The following is a 15,921-nucleotide window of genomic DNA, read 5'->3' on the forward strand; positions in this document are numbered from 1 at the left end:
TGGCTTGACCCAGCAGAGGTCTTACGTTCTTCTGTTCTGATCCAAGTGCTCTGTTGCTGGCAGCCGGGGGAGGGGGATAGTGTTTGGTAGGATACCCCAGAAAGACCCAGCTCATAGCAGTACAATTTGAAGTGAAAAGGTGGCACAGGGAAGAGTGAGCAGTGCTAGAAGACCTCAGAGCAAGGGGGTTGGCGCAACACCCATCCCTTCCATCCGCCTGTTCCCCTGCAGCTTCACAGGAAAGGAAGTAAATCTATACAATATATGAAGGACAATTGCAAGCAATTAACAGCACTGGCAGGACTTATTTAAGAAGACTTGTAATGTTGATTATATATACCTTTATACATATTGGTTAAAATTTTTGACAATTGAAAGGATATAAATGTAAAGAGGAAGAAGTATATAATTCTATGATATAAAAAAGAATTAAGGTAACCATGAGATGGGAGGGAGGGAGGTTGACAGTTTATTTGAACAAACTGTAGAAAAATATGAATGTATTTTAATAGTATAAAATGGAAACTTAATAAATATTATATTTTTTAAAAAGGAAAGGAAGCTCATAGGAGGTGGCCCTAGGTCATCGCCTGTCAGGCATGGGGCAAGCAATCATGGCAAAAGCTTCACTTTGCAAACAGCCTCCAACTAGGCCATCACCACCATGCCTGCTTCCCAGAAATTACTCAAGCTCAGCCACAGATTTCTGACACAATGAAAAAGCTACACAGATGGGAGATTTCATTTCATTTTCTTAAAACGCACATAGACCTTTACAACTGAATGTCAGAAAACACCTCTTGGCTTCCTCTGGCTAGACAACACCAACAAGGGCCCTGTTTCCAAGGCAGCCGCGAGATCCTAAAGTCCAGCGGCCTATTTTTTTATTTTTATTTTTATTTCAAAATGTCCATAATTGGTCTTGAAGCCACCACAACTCCTGGGAGAGGTTGGGAGTGGGGGGAGAGGAGGAATGTTTGCAGGTTGGTGATGTGTCACCAGCTCCTCCTCTTGGCCAGAGATGGTGGTAAAACAGTTGCTCTGGCAGGGGAATGGGATGTGTGGTGGTGAAAGTGGCTCCTCTTGGGGGGGTGGGAGCTGCTTCTCTTGGTGGGGCAGGGTGGGAACAGCTTGACTGGGGTAGAGGGAGCTCTGAGGGGTGGCTTGGACCAGAAGAATCTCCTTTCTGTCCCAGTGTAAAATTTCTTCAGGACTGCCTTCTGGCCTAGAAAAGAGAGAAGGAAGGTACTTTACAACTGCCAAGTACAGCACAGCCACCAGTCTGACTCACAATAGGAGTATCTCCCCACCCCACACCCAAGCTCCAGCTCCTCACTTGTTTTTGAAGGTGGGGGGACTGCCTGATGTGCCTACCTGCTCACCTTTTCGTCACAGCACTGAGGTCAAGGCTCTCAATATTGGGGGGTGGTAATGGTGGTCAAGGGTTTTTCAAAAACCCCTCCATTTGCTCTCTTCTCCAGCTTTGGGCCTCTCAGCCACTTCTCTCTTTACAGGAGCATACCTGACACTCTAGGCTTGGATGCAACGCACTTATTTGCTTTTGAGTCTAGGTGAACAGAGGGGGATGCTCTTGAACAGCACATGGGGATTGGGGTGGGGTGGGGTGAGGTGAGGTGAGGTGAGGACTTGCAATACTTACACAATGAAAGTGGAAACCTCTTCATTTTTCTCAGCCTACATGAATGACTTGCTCTGGAAGAGCAGCTAGGAGATTGGCACCACTGGAGACCACCCTCTACCTTCTTGAACTCATTTGTTTGATTCTTTCCCGCCAACACACACACAGGGAGCTTCCACCAAATTGTTCTCTCTGGCTCTAGAGTCACATGATTCATATTCCCCCTCCATTTCAACCCATTGACCTGCCTCTCACAACTGAGAGGCAGATGGGTCAGAACTTTCATATGAGGAAGTGGAATGGATTACCAGGTCTCCCACATCCCCGTTCCTTTGGCCTGCTAGAGCACCGTCCCACCCCCCAACTCCTTGCTTTTAGCCCGCTGAGCTTCTGTGAGCGCTGCTTGATGGTCTGGAAGATAATCTTGGGTGAGACATCCAGGGCCGCTGCTGAACCTTTGAGGGGGGTGGGCAAAGCATCCTTCATACCCTCCACCTCTTCGGAGCAAGAGGAGACATCAGGGAGGAAAAAGCCATGGCCGCTATCTGGAAGCCTGCTTGAAGTCCTGGGCTGTTCTCCCAAGACCCCTCAACCCTCTCCTTCCACCTCAGCAGTTTGACCATGAAGGGTACCCTTCGCTACCATCTTCATCTTCTACTCCCTCCTACCAAAAGGGGAAACGGGGTGGTAGGAAACAGCAGGTCTTACATCTTCTTTTCAGAATATGTTGAAGCCACCAGCTCATAGATCTGAGGCCCTGGTTCAAAAGTGGAAATGATGAAGAGGACTCACACATTTGAATGGAGAAAAGAAACAAGATGGAGGAAGAGGTAACACGCCAGGGCTGCCTTGTTTAGCTTACAACCTTTAAACAAGGAAACATGGTTTTATGGTCTCCCTTTTCATCTGTCATGGTCCGGTTCACGGGTGATCAAAGTCCTGGCTGGGGACATTGGGACCGGGGGCAAGATGGTGGGGTGGGAGCCGGAACGGGAGTCTGGAAGCCAAGAGGCCGAGGGTCAGAGAGCTGGGAGTCAAGAAGCCAAGGGTCCGAGGATCAAGAAGCAAGGAGTCACGAGTCAAGGGTCCGAGGAGCAAGGAATCAAGGAACCAAATGCAGCAAGGCAGGGAATGTGTTGCTGTGGCAAAGAGCTGAAGGGAAACGCTGACCTTATATCCTTTCCCAGCTCTTGCTATCAGGTGCTGTGAGTTACCAATCAGCCTCACCTGTGAGGCTGCGCCTTGCCTCTTCATCAGAACAAACTTAGGAAGGCCCCAGTCCTGTTCACAGGGCCTGGCTCCTGCACGCACACCTGACATCATCCATGAGCAGGGCTGAACATCTACTTGTTGTCTGATGCTATGGCATTTTAGTACCAGCCTTGCACCCTTTTGCTTCAGGAACACTAGCAGATCCTTGTACAGCAACGTATGCAGGTCTAACAGAAGCACAGATAGTGAGAGAGCTTGTTGTTAACCTGCTTCATGTTTCCTTATGAGAACATTGAGTGTGTTTGGTTGCAGAATCAGGCCAAAGGCCCACCTAAGTCAGAGGAACAAAGGAAGCTGCCTATACCACATCAGGCCATTGGCATCCATCTAGTTCAGTACTGTTGACACTGAATGGCAGCATTTATAAGTGCAATTGATCTGTATGAGTTCACTTTTGTGAAATCTTTTTCTGGCTTCAAAATTAGGGTTAATGAACATTTTTCATGTTTGTGGGACTGACTCCCCCCCCCCAAGATGTATAATAATGTATAAATTGAATAATTTTGCAAACCATGGGGAGAGCTCAGTCTGAAACACTTGGTAATATTCGCCAGAGAATCCATCTGGTCCCAGTGATTTACCTGTCCTAAGGTGCTTAATAACATTAGTAACCACTTCCTGAGAAATTGAAGTGAGCCTGCAATGCTCAAACCGGATCACAATGTCCCTTGGGAATTCACCTGCTCTGCTTTTCCCAGTCGGGACTCTATGAGCCCCCTCTAAATCCACTGAGGGCAGTGGATTATAAATGGAACCATATCCGCCCCTTCTGCTTTTTCAGGTAAACCACAACATTTAAGGTTTTCTGTCTGTCTCTGATTTTTCTTCTAGCTTAAGTGCTAGATCGTCAGTTGCCTTTTGAAGCAGCTGAATTCAGATTGATTTTCAAGGGCTGTATTCATAGCTTCATTAGATGTTTTGGAGATTTCCTTAAGGTCTCCCAATAGTGAGTCAAATCATCTTTCAAAGAAGACTAGAGCAATTGAGACTAGAGCAGTCTGAGGCTAGCGCTTGTCGGATTCAGTTTATGTAAGCGCCTATGACACCCTGTCACCCTCCATATTGAGAGCAGATTTCCCACCTTTTTGTTGCCCTAGGCCTCCCTTTGCTATTATAGAATAGGCCTTGTGTGAGGCCTCAGAACAGATACTATTTTCTCCCTTAAATCAAGTTTTACAGTTTTGCTTTTTGGACCTTGAACATTACTTTACTGGAGCTGTACATTTCTGGGTGCTTAACCGCTTTTTAAAGATCACTTGATGCATTTATTGTCCTGTGCTGATCAGATATATTTTGATCTTTAGCTAGCCATGCCCCTGCATTTCATTTCATTTCTATCCCACCATTTTCTAAGCAGCTCAAGGTGGTGTATATTGTCCTCTGTCTCAACTGTTTATGTGGATGTGCAAACGCAGGGGGGTCCTCATGAATCATGCGACAGCTTTGGAGGTCAAGGAGCAGAAAAAGGCAGCATTTAAAAGAGGGGAAGAGTAGTACAAAGCCAGAAACTCAGGCAGAGAGGGAAAGGGAGGCCATTTGAACTCTTGCCACTGGTGGGTTGCTTATCTGTTCCAGAGAGGTGGTGTCCAGGTACTTCAAATAGTTGTCCAGGCACTGCTTGTTTTCTACCTGCTTCACTGCCTCTTTTATGTACCAGAGAATCTCTTGGCATTTGTCCCAGACCGGGCAAAACTTCTTGTGCTCCAAGGCCTACCCTCAGCAAAGAAGGTGCAGCGTGAGAGAGATGGGCTGACAGCTACTAGTGGTTTATTTTTATTTACCAAAAATCTGCAATCTGCTTTTGAAAAACGGATGGTCCCAAAGCAGTTCACCACATAAAGCAGAAACGTTGCATTTAAAAGCTGCATTTAGAACAAACTGGTATTGTAAAATCAGATTTAGAAGCAGGCGCAGGAGCCAGACATAATGCAAAATGATCTTTGTTTGCCGATACAAGAGTTGGTTCCTGAACAACACTTGCACACTACAGGCACAGACCCACAGTGTGCTAATGCAAATGTGTGGCATGTTACATAAACACACAGCATCACCTATTTGCGTGCTGACATTTCACAGTAAGCCATGCTCAAAGCAGGGCACAACATTCAAGTTATTTACATAATAACAGTGCAGTTCATTCAGCCAAGTGGGTACTTTGGGGGGGTCTGTATGTCTCTTTTCTCTGCATTGCTTTAAGAGACCGCCCCCCCCCAAAAAAACATTATAACTGATTTCATGGAATAAGACCTGCACTCATTAGGCCTGACACTCAGCCATGTCTGTGAAGATTGTGTTTTTGCTAATAAAGAGTTAACTCCAACTTTGAACAGTGTGATTTACTGATTGGCATGCTTTCTGACAATAGGTTTGGCCACCTCTCAATATATTTTGGCCAAGCTCGGCATGAGGGTTCCTGAGGTGGGACTGGCAGTTGTCATTGATATTTGGACACCAGCCACCATTTTGACTCAATATGGCAGACTGATATGTCACTTTGGTATGACTTCACCTGTTTTATGGCATAGGTTCAGCCACCAATCAAGACAGCATCACCAAATTCAGGATGAAGGTTCCTGAGGTGGGGTGGCAGTCTTCACTGACATTTGGATGCTGGGTACCATTTTGATTCAAAATGGCAGACTGAAACATGACTTTGGCATGACTTCCCTTGATTTTTGGCATGATGAGTCCACACTCACAAATAACACTACTCATTTTAAAAACACTTTTTTGTTTTTGTTCCTACAAATCTGTGGGTGGCACTAGGCAGTCCTTGTTAGTGTATGTGTGTAGGCTTCTAAGCAGGGTCAAATGGAAAGGATGGCTGGGGGGGGGGAGAGAAGATTTTAGGGAGAAAGTGTGGGTCTATCTCAGGGGTCAGCAAACTTTTTCAGCAGGGGGCTGGTCCACTGTCCCTCAGACCTTGTGGGGGGCCAGACTATATATATATATATATTGGGGGGGGGGGGATGAACGAATTCCTATGCTCCACAAATAACCCAGAGATGCATTTTAAATAAAAGCACACATTCTACTCATGTAAAAACATGCTGATTCCCGGACCATTTGCAGGCCAGATTTGGAAGGCGATTGGGCCGGATCCAGGACCCCAGGCGTTAGTTTGCCTAGCCATGGTCCATCTCCTTATTTATTCCCCCTCCACCCCATTCAGGTTGTATGAACAGGGGAGATGGGGGAACCTGTACTCTTGTCAGGCCCTTTGGGGAAGGGTTGGGAAGTGGGGGTCTCCTGCTCCGCCCCCCATGCGAAAAGTTTCCTTCCCCAACCACCTCTCCCCAAACAGGGGGTGGCCATAGCAAGCAGCACCCAGATCAAGCCCTTTTGGTGATAGCGGAGGTCAGGGAAAGCGGGAAAGGGAATATGCCTCTTTCTAGCTCTCTTCTCCCCACTGCAGGGGGCACAGGCTCCCGAGAGACCCTGGGGGAGCTTCACACGTGCTCGTTCTGCAGGCGTGGCGGCGGCGCCCTTTGGCGAGCAGGTGACAGGTGGATGGAGGGGGATGCCTTGACTCGGCCATCGGCGCTGCTCCTGCGCCCTCTAGTGGCCAATGGGGCTCGCTGCAGCCGCCTCGGCCCTGCCTTTTTCCCCGCCTAGCTGCTGCCGGGGTTTGGTTGCCACGGCGACCACGGCCTACACAGCCGTGCGAGGCCTGAGCTGAGTTGAGGGTGGGGGCTGACCTCGATACTGATATACCGCTGTTACCTCTGAGGCGCGGGGCGGGGTGAGGTGGGGGTGGGAAGAGGGTGCGTCACGTGGCCTTGACAGGGAGACTCACTTGCTCCAATAAAAGTGGGCGCAGCCTCGCCTTAGAGAGCTTCAGCCCCCCCCCCTCAAATCCTGCCCCATCTCCCTTAGGGTCCTTCTTAATAACTCGCCAGCACCCACTTTGAGGCCCCTCTGCTCGTTAGGGACTCCACCCCACATATCCCCATGGCTGACCGTCAGTTGCTCCCTCTTTGTCCCGTTTCCAGACCCTCATAGGGACCCCCATTCCACTGCTACAGAAACCCCCTCTCCCATTCAGCCAAGTAGAGAGCCGTCTGATAGAATTTTGAATCTAACAGATCTCCCCTCCAGGGATCCCCAACATCTCAAAAAATCAGTCATAGTCTCAGGGACTTTGAAGCCTACCCCCCCCCCAAATCTCTGTGCTCCTTCTCCCAGAATTCATTAATTTCCCTCCCCCAGCCCTCACATCTTTCAGCTCCTGTCCCCATTCAGGGACCTTCGCCCTAGACTTCCTACAATCTCATGATTCGTTTCTTTGTCCTCAGAGTCCTTTCCAGAGGGAGGGGCACCATGGGGAAAAAAGGAGAGCGGGGGGCCAAGGACAAGGCTGCAGCCTTGGAAGAAGAAGCCAGGAACGCTGCCAGAAGGGCTGAACATGGGGAAGGTAGGAAGATCTACTCTGCCCACCCCACCCCCATCTCTCATTCTGCTTTGACTCAGCCACTCTCTAGGGAAGTTTTCAGTCTCATGGCGATCCTGCGTGGCTGATATATGGTGGCTTGCTGCGTTGAGTTCCACAGTTGAGCATGGATTGCATCCCAGCTCCACTCTGCTCTAGCCACTAGCTGCCACCACCCACATACAATCTTAGGATCTGAATGCCAGCTGCTTGGTCTCTCTAAAACCCTCCTGCGGCTTCTCCCCTTTCTTCACAGAGGAATACCAGTGCACAGGGATCCTGGAGCAGGATTTCTTGGAGCTCTGCACCCGGGCTGGATTCCAAGAGATCCCAAAAGTTACACTGAGGCCACACCCCAATTCTTTCACTGTCCAGGGTGAGTGGTGCTCGTTCCTCTCAATAACTTCATTGGGCTTTACATCCTCTGTAATATTTCCCCACTTCACAGTGAGGCACATGGGTTACAAATCGAGCCCAATGCTGGGGTTGGGGGTTGAGAGTTTAAGGCAGTTCTCGGTGCTATCTCCGCCGCCCCCTTGGATGTTGCTAGTTCTCTGTGGCACAATCCTGACAACAAATGAGTGTGTCTTTGCTCAAATGCTGCCACAGTTACCAGAATGGGGGCAATCAATTCCATAAAGTATGATAAACATCCCAGGCATCTCCAAGTTGAGCTTGTAAAGATTCCTGAGAGCTGCTGACAGTCAGTAATCGCTTGAGGGACCGATGATCTGAGGTGCTTTAAGGCAGCTTCCTTTGTCCCTGTTTAATTCAATCAGAACCATGAGGACTGGAGTTTATTTTTAGAGGAAAAGGAGTATCTCAGTGGCAGAGCATCTGCCTTGCAGAAAGGAGGTCACAGATTCAATCCCCAATGGCACTTCCATGAAGGGCTGGGAAAGTCTTCTAGTCTGAAACCCTGGAGAGAACCATTATTGGTCAGTGAAGCCTGGATTGGGTTAGATGGACCTCAAAGGTCTGACTCAATACAATTCAGCTTCCTGTGTAAAGATGGCCATCTCTTGAAGCTATCTGTACCTCCAGCATCCGTTTTCACAGAAGATGAGGCATGCACTTGACCAGCCTTCCCCAACATGGTGGCCTCCAGATTATGTTGGACTACAAATCCCATCAGCCTCAGCCAGCATACCCTGTGCCTGTCAGCCCCAGCATTGTATGGACATGCTGGCTAGAGCTGATAGAAGTTTAACATATGGAGGGCACCACGTTGGCAACAGTCACCTTTCCACTTTGTGGGTGGGTGCAGACAGATGAGAGAGCAAAATTCTACCCTCTTGGGAATGGCCAGACCAAAGAGGCAGCTGCTTGATGGAGAGACATCAGATAAGGTGGAAGAGGCCAGGTAAGATTATCACTGAGCAGAGAGGAGGCCACGTCTGGTCAATGAATCCAGAAGGGTTTGGTGCTCTGTAGGTTGCCAGCTTAGCTTCCCTTCTGGTACCATGTCTTGTTCCTTACAAACCCACAAGAGAAGCTGCCAGGCTCTTTCCTCCTTGTTGCTACCCTGGTGAGCTCTGACTTGTCTCCACAGAGGAGCCTGACCCACTGGCCGAGAGGGAGGGTCCCTACATCATTGCACAGATCCAGTGCAAGTATGCCTTCTTCCGCCCCACCATCCAGGTGGATTTGGAACATGAGGACCCCAAAACCACTAAGGAGATCTTCATCCGGAGTGAGTGAGGTGCTGTCCCTCTCCCTGGTCCACACAGACCTTCCGTCTCCCCTCTTTGTGCCCCCTGAGCAGGGTGGGCTGGGGGCTTCAAGACCAACGAAAGCCCCACCTGCTTTTCTCTGTCAGCAGACTGGAAAATTGAAGACAAGATGCTGGGTATCTTTGCCAAGTGCCTGCCAGCTCTTTCCCACCTCCAATCAATTCGGTGAGTGGCACAAAGTCCTGGGGCAAGAGACATGGCTTTCAGGCTAGTGGTTCACCCAACATCCTCCTGCAGGCTAAAGGGGAATACTACTCCTGAATTCCCAAGTTTCATCCACTCTGCTCTCCTTTCAGGCTCTGGAAGGTTGGCCTGACAGACGTCACCTTCCTCTCTCTCCTCTCCATTGTGCCAACCTGCTCCACACTCAAGTAAGTCTTGGATCAGGGCCTGTCAGGCCTCAGCCAGGGTCTCCTCCCCTCTGTCAAGTGATGAGGCAACAGCCTGGGAGTCCAGAGGCAGACAGGGTGGTTAATTGCAGCAGGCAGGAGCAAGGGCTGAGGCCCAGGCAAGGAGGAGGGCAATACATTTCTCGGATGGATGAACTGGCTGGAAGGCTGGGCTTTTAGGGGCCCAAGTGAGCCAGAATTGTGTGAATGGGGGCCAGGGCTGAGGTGGACCCCTTGGCACTAGGGAGCTTTGGGCAGCCTGATGCCCTGAGATGCTGTTGGGCCCCCACCATCCATGATCCTTGACTGACCATTGGGCCATGCTGGCTGCTGGGGCTGCTAGGAGTTGGAGCCCAACAACAACTGGAGGGCCACAGTTTGAGAAGAGATGGCTTAGCCAGCCAAGGTCACAGGACATGGCAAATGCTGCTGGCATAGACAGGAAGGTGTTCAGTCTTGACACCCACTTCCTGCCTGCCGGAATGCCCTGGTTACCTGATCCCACAAGCACCATCTTGATTTTTTCTTATTAAAAATAAGATCAACAATAGAATAACAGAAAGGGGCAAATGCCTGACAGCAACTCATGTGCATTGGGTGGGCAGAGAAGGAGAGCATATCCACACCCCCTGCAGACCTCTTTTCCTTCTGCTTGCAGGACACTGGCCGTGGAGGGAAACCCTATGCGTGAGCGATTGTACCACAAGCTGGTTTCTGAAGAGACCAAGTGAGAACTGAGGGGAGGCCTGGGGGGAGATTGGGAGTGGAAGACTGAGCTCTGGGTGTGTCTGGGTGCGGGCGTGTGCATGCATGTGTGCATGGAGGTCTCTTGCCTCTAGCACACACAGAGCCCAAAGGAAGGGAAGGACCACAGCTCAGCGGCATAGAATGTCCAAGGCCCAGTCCCCGGGGATGAGAAAAGATTCCTGCCTAAAACTCTGTAGAGCCACTCTGCCAGTCAGTCTTTACAATACTGAGCTAGATGGACCAGTGGTTTGACTTGGCATAAGGCAAGACGGGAGCCAGAAAAATATGTGTCTGGTGCAATTGCAGTAATCCAGGCCCTCTCTAGGGCAGCTGGGTGCCCAGTCCTGCTGAGAAGTGGCCTCTCCTTTCTTTCTTTTCCTCTCCTCTCAGCTTGGCCCACATTTCCCTCCGGAACAACGAGATCGATGACGAGGCGGCCTTACTGATTGGGCAGGCGCTTTCTTCTCTCAAGGGCTCAAACAAGAACCTTGCCTCCATCAACCTCAGCTATAACCACATCACAGATGTGGGTGCTGGCTACATCGCCGATGTGAGGAGGCCTGAGGCAGCTCTGCACTTAGGCAGAGGCCGAAGGATTCAGGGCCTACATTCTGCTCTTGGAGGTTCAGGGGAGGGAGGGTGACTTTCTCCGAAGAAAGCCAGGAGTGGGAGCTTCTGGCAAGAGTGCTGTAGGGACAGACTGGGAGGTGGTTTAGAAATAGCATCCCAAGACTGAAGAGATGGGAGAGAGCGGTTTGTCAGGATGGAGGAAAGGCTCTGTGGGAGTGCAGTTCCACTGTCAGTTTACAGCTGACCACTGGCTCTTTGGTGATCCAGTAGCAGTTTGCCCTTTTTCCTTGGTGTGGCTGGAAAAGTCTCTGTTGGTAATTTTGGCGTAGTGAAAGCTCTTTGGTTCTCCTAGCCAGACATGGCCAAACTTGGCCCCCCATCTGTTTTGGGACTACAATTCCCATCATCCCTGACCACTGGTCCTGTTAAGCTAGGGATGATGGGAGTTGTAGTCCCAAAACAGCTTGAGGGCCAAGTTTGGCCATGCCTGTGACCTAGGCAGAAGATGCCATTGGCTAGGGTGCCCTCAACTCACATATTGGATTGGAATGCAGGCAAATGGGATCAGCAGTTGCTGACTCCCCATTGAAACAGACATGCAACTGTTATAGAAGGGCAGCCCTTGAGAGGCAGCTTCTGTTTTGAAAAGTCCAGTGGGAAGGCATCCTTGCTTTTCACAACCCATTTGGACTGGCAGTGCTGCCTAGAATCACACTGGTGTACGTAGACACATCCAACAGTGCTCACAGAACAAATTGGGAGTTTGCCCACCAGTATTTGGAAGCCTCAGAGAGTTGCATCCTTGACTTGGCCAGGGTGGTTGCAGTGCTGGGACTGCTCAGCACCCGGGGCCTTCTCTCCCGGAGAATGTGACCTTGCTCTCTTTCCAGTCCCTTGGCCTCCAGCCACTTAATCCCCCCTGTGCTTTTTCCTCCATGTCTTTCTGGCTCCTCCTGCACAGGGCCTGCGGCTCAATCGTTCGCTGCTTTCCTTGTCGCTGGCGCACAACCGGATCAAAGATGAAGGAGCCCTGAAGCTCGCAGAGGTCAGTCTGGCTGTGGCCTTTCAAGCGGTTCAGGAGGTTTCCCTTTTTGGGAATGGGATGTGTGGGACGGGAGCCCTAATTGACAGCATTGCTGCCTCCCTCCCTTCTGTAGCAGGCAGGCCTCTGCAGCCAGGGCAAGGAGAACAGCAAGTGGGTCCAGGGAGGAAGGAATATCTCACTGTCCCAGCAGCCTTGCCCTGCTCACTCCACAGGTTCTCGGCCCATTTGCCCTCACACACATGGAGGTGGTAGAGAGGAGGCGCCTTCTGCTGGAGAAGGAGGTCCAGGAAAGATGTCGCTTGGTAAGCAGGAAGGAGAGAAGTGCCAGAGGAAGTGGGGGGGGGTGGATGAGTGGGCTCCAGAACCCCCCTCTCTAGGGCCTGAAATTTTGCAGCAGAAGTTGGCTGTGCACAGAGCTATTTGGCTTGCCTCTGCCATGGCCTCATAGAGAAACTGCCCACCAGCCCTAAATCTCTGGAAGTATTTCTTCTTGTTCTTGCACTTTTTGTTGCTTATTTTAGGATGAACCACAGTTGCTCATGTAGTGTTTATTATTATTATTAGATAAATTTTAAAAAGCTGTAAAACTTACCAGAAGTATGGGTGGAGAGGGACCACAAATGGCTGAACCAGCGTTCAGTTTGCATGTCAGTCCTTCCATTTCCAAAGCCAGGCTCCCTCTATGGCTGCACCGCACATTGCAACTCTCTCACTCTCCCTTTCCCTCTGAGTCTCCTGCAATAAGTAACAGAGCTTGCGCAGTAGGAGACTACCCTGATCCATCTCTGCTGCCACTGGGCTGGGGAATCACACAGGGCCATTTCTGCCAAGAGGCTGCTATTCTTCTGAGCCGACTCTTTCCACTCCTCTCTCTCAAGCCACAGAGACATGCGGAACTGAAAAACGAGCGCCCCTCCAGCCACATGAGCAGCATAGCCCTCGATAAGCTGCAGACAGCCAAGACCACCAAAGCCATCACTAAGAAGAAGGAGAAGGAGAAGGAGAAAGTGAGAGCCCTGGAGCAAGCCAGGAGACAGTCTGGAATGAGGGGACCCTAGGAATGCTGTTTTGAAAGGCCTTTCCCTCACTGTGGTTGAGGGAGGCAGGGGGTTTCCTTCTTGCCGGGAGGCTGATTCTCCTCCTCCTGTTTATCTCCCATGGCTTCTGCCTCTCTACTTCCAGAGGCTAGGCTGGGGACTGTTGGGTGCAAGGACTTTTCTGTGGTGGCTCCCCATTTGCACAGATAGCATCTCAGAGCCAGGGGAAGAGCCTTTGATCCTCCCTAGCCTTGGCTGCTGCTTTTCACTTTTGCTTCCACTGACTCTTCATGTGCTTTGCCAACCTCATTTTCTGCTCTGCTGCTAATTGGTGTGGAAGCCATTTAGCCTGAAAGCCCCCTTGAGGCAGGATACAAATGAACCTATCCTCCTCCCCCTCCTGAATGCTGCACAGTTTCCTCTGCCAGGAGAGGGCCTGCATCCCCCCCCCCCCCCGTCCTTCCCTTCTACTGTCCCAACCTCTAAATATAACCCCCTGACAACCATCCCCCCCACCCACTTCTGCCGCTCTAATTAGCAAAGTGATATATAAAACCTTTTCTAGTTTCTTACTATCTCTCATTGGTTTTGTTTACCGCTTTGTGTCACCCCTTCTAGTTGTGGAATTCACTTAGTAAGTGAAGGATGGCGGGAGCAGCAAGGCTGGGTTCCCAGTCTGGGATACATCCCCTTCCCCCTCCCCAATTATCTCAGCCCTGACCCCTTCTTCTTTCCCTTCCCACCAGCACGTTTGGCTGAGGTGTGATTCTGGATGCGGGGTTGGATTTGAATAGGGTTGCCATATTTCAAAAAGTAAAAACCAGGACACGCCGAACTTTCTTGAGCTTCTTTTTTTTTTTTTTTTTTTTTAGGAAAACCCAAAATTTGTTAAGCATTTTTTCCCCAAAAAGCGCTTTTGACTTGCCTAAGATCCAAGACAAAGTGCCACCTTTCGGAAATTCCCCCCAGATGTCAATTCCACCTTTGAAATCCCAGTAATGTTTGGGAAAATCCGAACAAATGGCAGCCCTAGATTTGAACCATTTTTAGAGGGGTGGGGGAAGGGACTACACACTACCTATTTATTAAAAAAAACAAACCCAAACCTTCCCTTCTTTCTAGGAACTTCCTAAGAAGGATGACAAGGGCCAGGCCAGTGCAGCAACAGCTGCACCAGCAACTCCAGCAGCTCAGTCCAAGAAGGAAGACTCCAAGCAGGCCAAGAAAGGTGCCCTCTTTACTGCCATTTCCTCCCCCTCCCTATGGACTGTTTTCAGGGGCCTCACTGGCACTCGCAAGGGCTGCTTGACCACAGCCTTCTTGATTTCCCCCCTACAGTGGCTCCTCCTGCCGAACAGAAAGCCGCCCGCGGCAAAGGAGCAAAATCAGGCACCAAAGACAAACGGGCTCAAGTCATAGAAGTGGAGGTGAGGCTCATTCGAGCATCGTCCAGCTCAGCTCTTGACCTGGCTTGGTTCTTCAAGGAGGAAACTGGTAGCCCCAGCCCCTCACCCTTCCTTGACACCAAACGGCCAAACCTCAAGGCAAGGATCCTTCCCCTCCTCCTTCACACAGGGACCATCTGTGGCCCCCCAGATTGTGTGTTTGGAGCCCAAGAGCAATAATGGCCAGTAGCCAGGGGTGGTGGGAGTTTCTTCTCTGCCCCATCCACACACCAGCCCTTCCAGCCTCACATGTCCACACATTCACAGAGTGTAGGAGAGGGCTGGGAAACATCTATGGCCTTCCCAGTGTTGCCGGACTGTGGGTCCCATCACCATCATCATCCTTGACCGTCAGCCATGCCGGTTCCTGCCAGGGAGCATAGATGACACCCCCCCATTACTCTAGAGTCGAGGACTTCAACAAGCTGTTGAATGGCTGCCATCTTTCCTACATGGTGCCTTTGCCTCACCAGCTTTTCTGTTTTCCTGGGCAGGTGATAGAGCCCACTGAGATGGTGAATCCGCTGCTGGAGCCAGCAGAGCACAGGGATGGGCAAGTCTTCCTGCCAGGCAACCGGGTCCTCATCTACTTGAACCTCATCCGTACGTCTCCCCTGGAGCAGCAGGGCCAGGCTGGGCCAGGCGGGGTGAAGAGGGTGGCTCACCTAGTGGCTTTTTGTTGGGAGCCAAGGCCTTTCATGGGGCTCCTGACCAGTCGACCCAGCCGCTGTTGTTTCCTGATTTGTAGGTGGCTCTAAGCAGAGCCAAGTGCTTGGCCAGCTGTGCCGGCTCCATTCAGTTCCCAAGATGGGCTTGGAGAGGGTGGGGGATGGGAGCAAGCACCCTCTGAACTGGGAGGGAGATCCTGAGCTTAGTTCTCTTCTTTTGCCTCGTGTCCAAACTCAGGTAACCAAATCACAGAGAAGGGCTTACAGGCCTTTCTGGTCGCCTTGGAACAGCAGAGTGTTAGGGTGGCTCCTGGAGGCAAAGGGCCGATGGGCCTCCTGCGGCTGTCACTGGCGGTGAGTTTGGGGATGGGGATGAGGAGAATAGCTGAGCCTTTGGGGCCTGGTTCTCTTTTCATCTGAAACTTGCACCCTCCCTCCTTTATGGGATTGAGGGTGAGCTGGGGAAGCCTTACTGGTACTGCAAGCTTTGCAGATACCTGCCTCCCTCAGTCCCTCACCTGGATCATTTAAAACTGTTTCAGAAAAACAACTATCCAGTGGACAGCAAGACCTATGCCAGGATCCAAGAGCTCATGTGGACACGTGACCCCGTTCCCAGGTCAGGGACAGCGGCCAGGGTGGCAGAAGAGGAGACGGGGGCGGCGTAGAGCTTTAGCTGGAGAGCACACAAAAAATCCAGGATGATCCCGCTGGCCTCCTCACAGCGCTCCTTCGATTCAAGCATCACTTGTCATTTGAACGCAGGGAGAGGGAGGAAACTTCTTCCCAACCCAATTCAAGAGAATAAACCTGGTGCTCATCTCCTCACTTAAGGGTGCAGGATCCTGTACTAATTTAGGGAAAGATTTCAGGGGGAGGAGTCACTCTGTGGATGAGAGGCAGAGAATTGACTTAATGGGACTGCCAAGTCAGAGGGTCGTAGCAAT

General features: G+C 50.7%; 1 protein-coding gene and 1 long non-coding RNA gene across 10 annotated transcripts; one reads left to right on the forward strand and one right to left on the reverse strand.

Annotated features, from left to right (window-relative positions):
- Positions 1-730: 730 nt before the first annotated feature.
- LOC310752064 lies at positions 731-12,696 on the reverse strand. Of its 2 annotated transcripts, none has more exons than XR_014542831.1 (2): positions 12,417-12,696; positions 731-1,225 (listed from the first exon to the last, which is right to left on the reverse strand). It is a non-coding gene; the product is annotated as an uncharacterized lncRNA (long non-coding RNA). The 2 variants fall into 2 exon arrangements; XR_014542832.1 differs by lacking the exon at positions 12,417-12,696 and adding an exon at positions 1,383-2,165.
- Positions 2,179-15,802, forward strand: LRRC71 (leucine rich repeat containing 71). 8 transcript variants are annotated; one of them, XM_083591724.1, is made up of 16 exons: positions 2,179-3,692; positions 7,207-7,325; positions 7,597-7,716; positions 8,893-9,033; positions 9,163-9,238; positions 9,370-9,444; positions 10,121-10,189; positions 10,600-10,759; positions 11,741-11,824; positions 12,037-12,126; positions 12,703-12,831; positions 13,984-14,089; positions 14,200-14,288; positions 14,801-14,909; positions 15,213-15,328; positions 15,517-15,802. In XM_083591724.1, the coding sequence occupies exons 2-16, from the start codon at positions 7,232-7,234 to the stop codon at positions 15,640-15,642; spliced, it is 1,584 nt and encodes a 527-aa protein (XP_083447850.1). In that variant the 5' UTR covers positions 2,179-3,692; positions 7,207-7,231; the 3' UTR covers positions 15,643-15,802. The 8 variants fall into 8 exon arrangements, with proteins under 8 accessions (XP_083447850.1, XP_083447848.1, XP_083447853.1 ...); XM_083591722.1 differs by lacking the exon at positions 2,179-3,692 and adding an exon at positions 6,463-6,590; XM_083591727.1 differs by lacking the exon at positions 2,179-3,692 and adding an exon at positions 6,463-6,590 and having other exon boundaries at positions 10,600-10,735.
- The last annotated feature ends 119 nt before the right edge of the window (positions 15,803-15,921 follow it).

This window comes from Podarcis filfolensis (assembly GCF_964270895.1).
Source record: "Podarcis filfolensis genome assembly, chromosome: 16".
NCBI classification, from domain to species: domain Eukaryota; kingdom Metazoa; phylum Chordata; class Lepidosauria; order Squamata; family Lacertidae; genus Podarcis; species Podarcis filfolensis.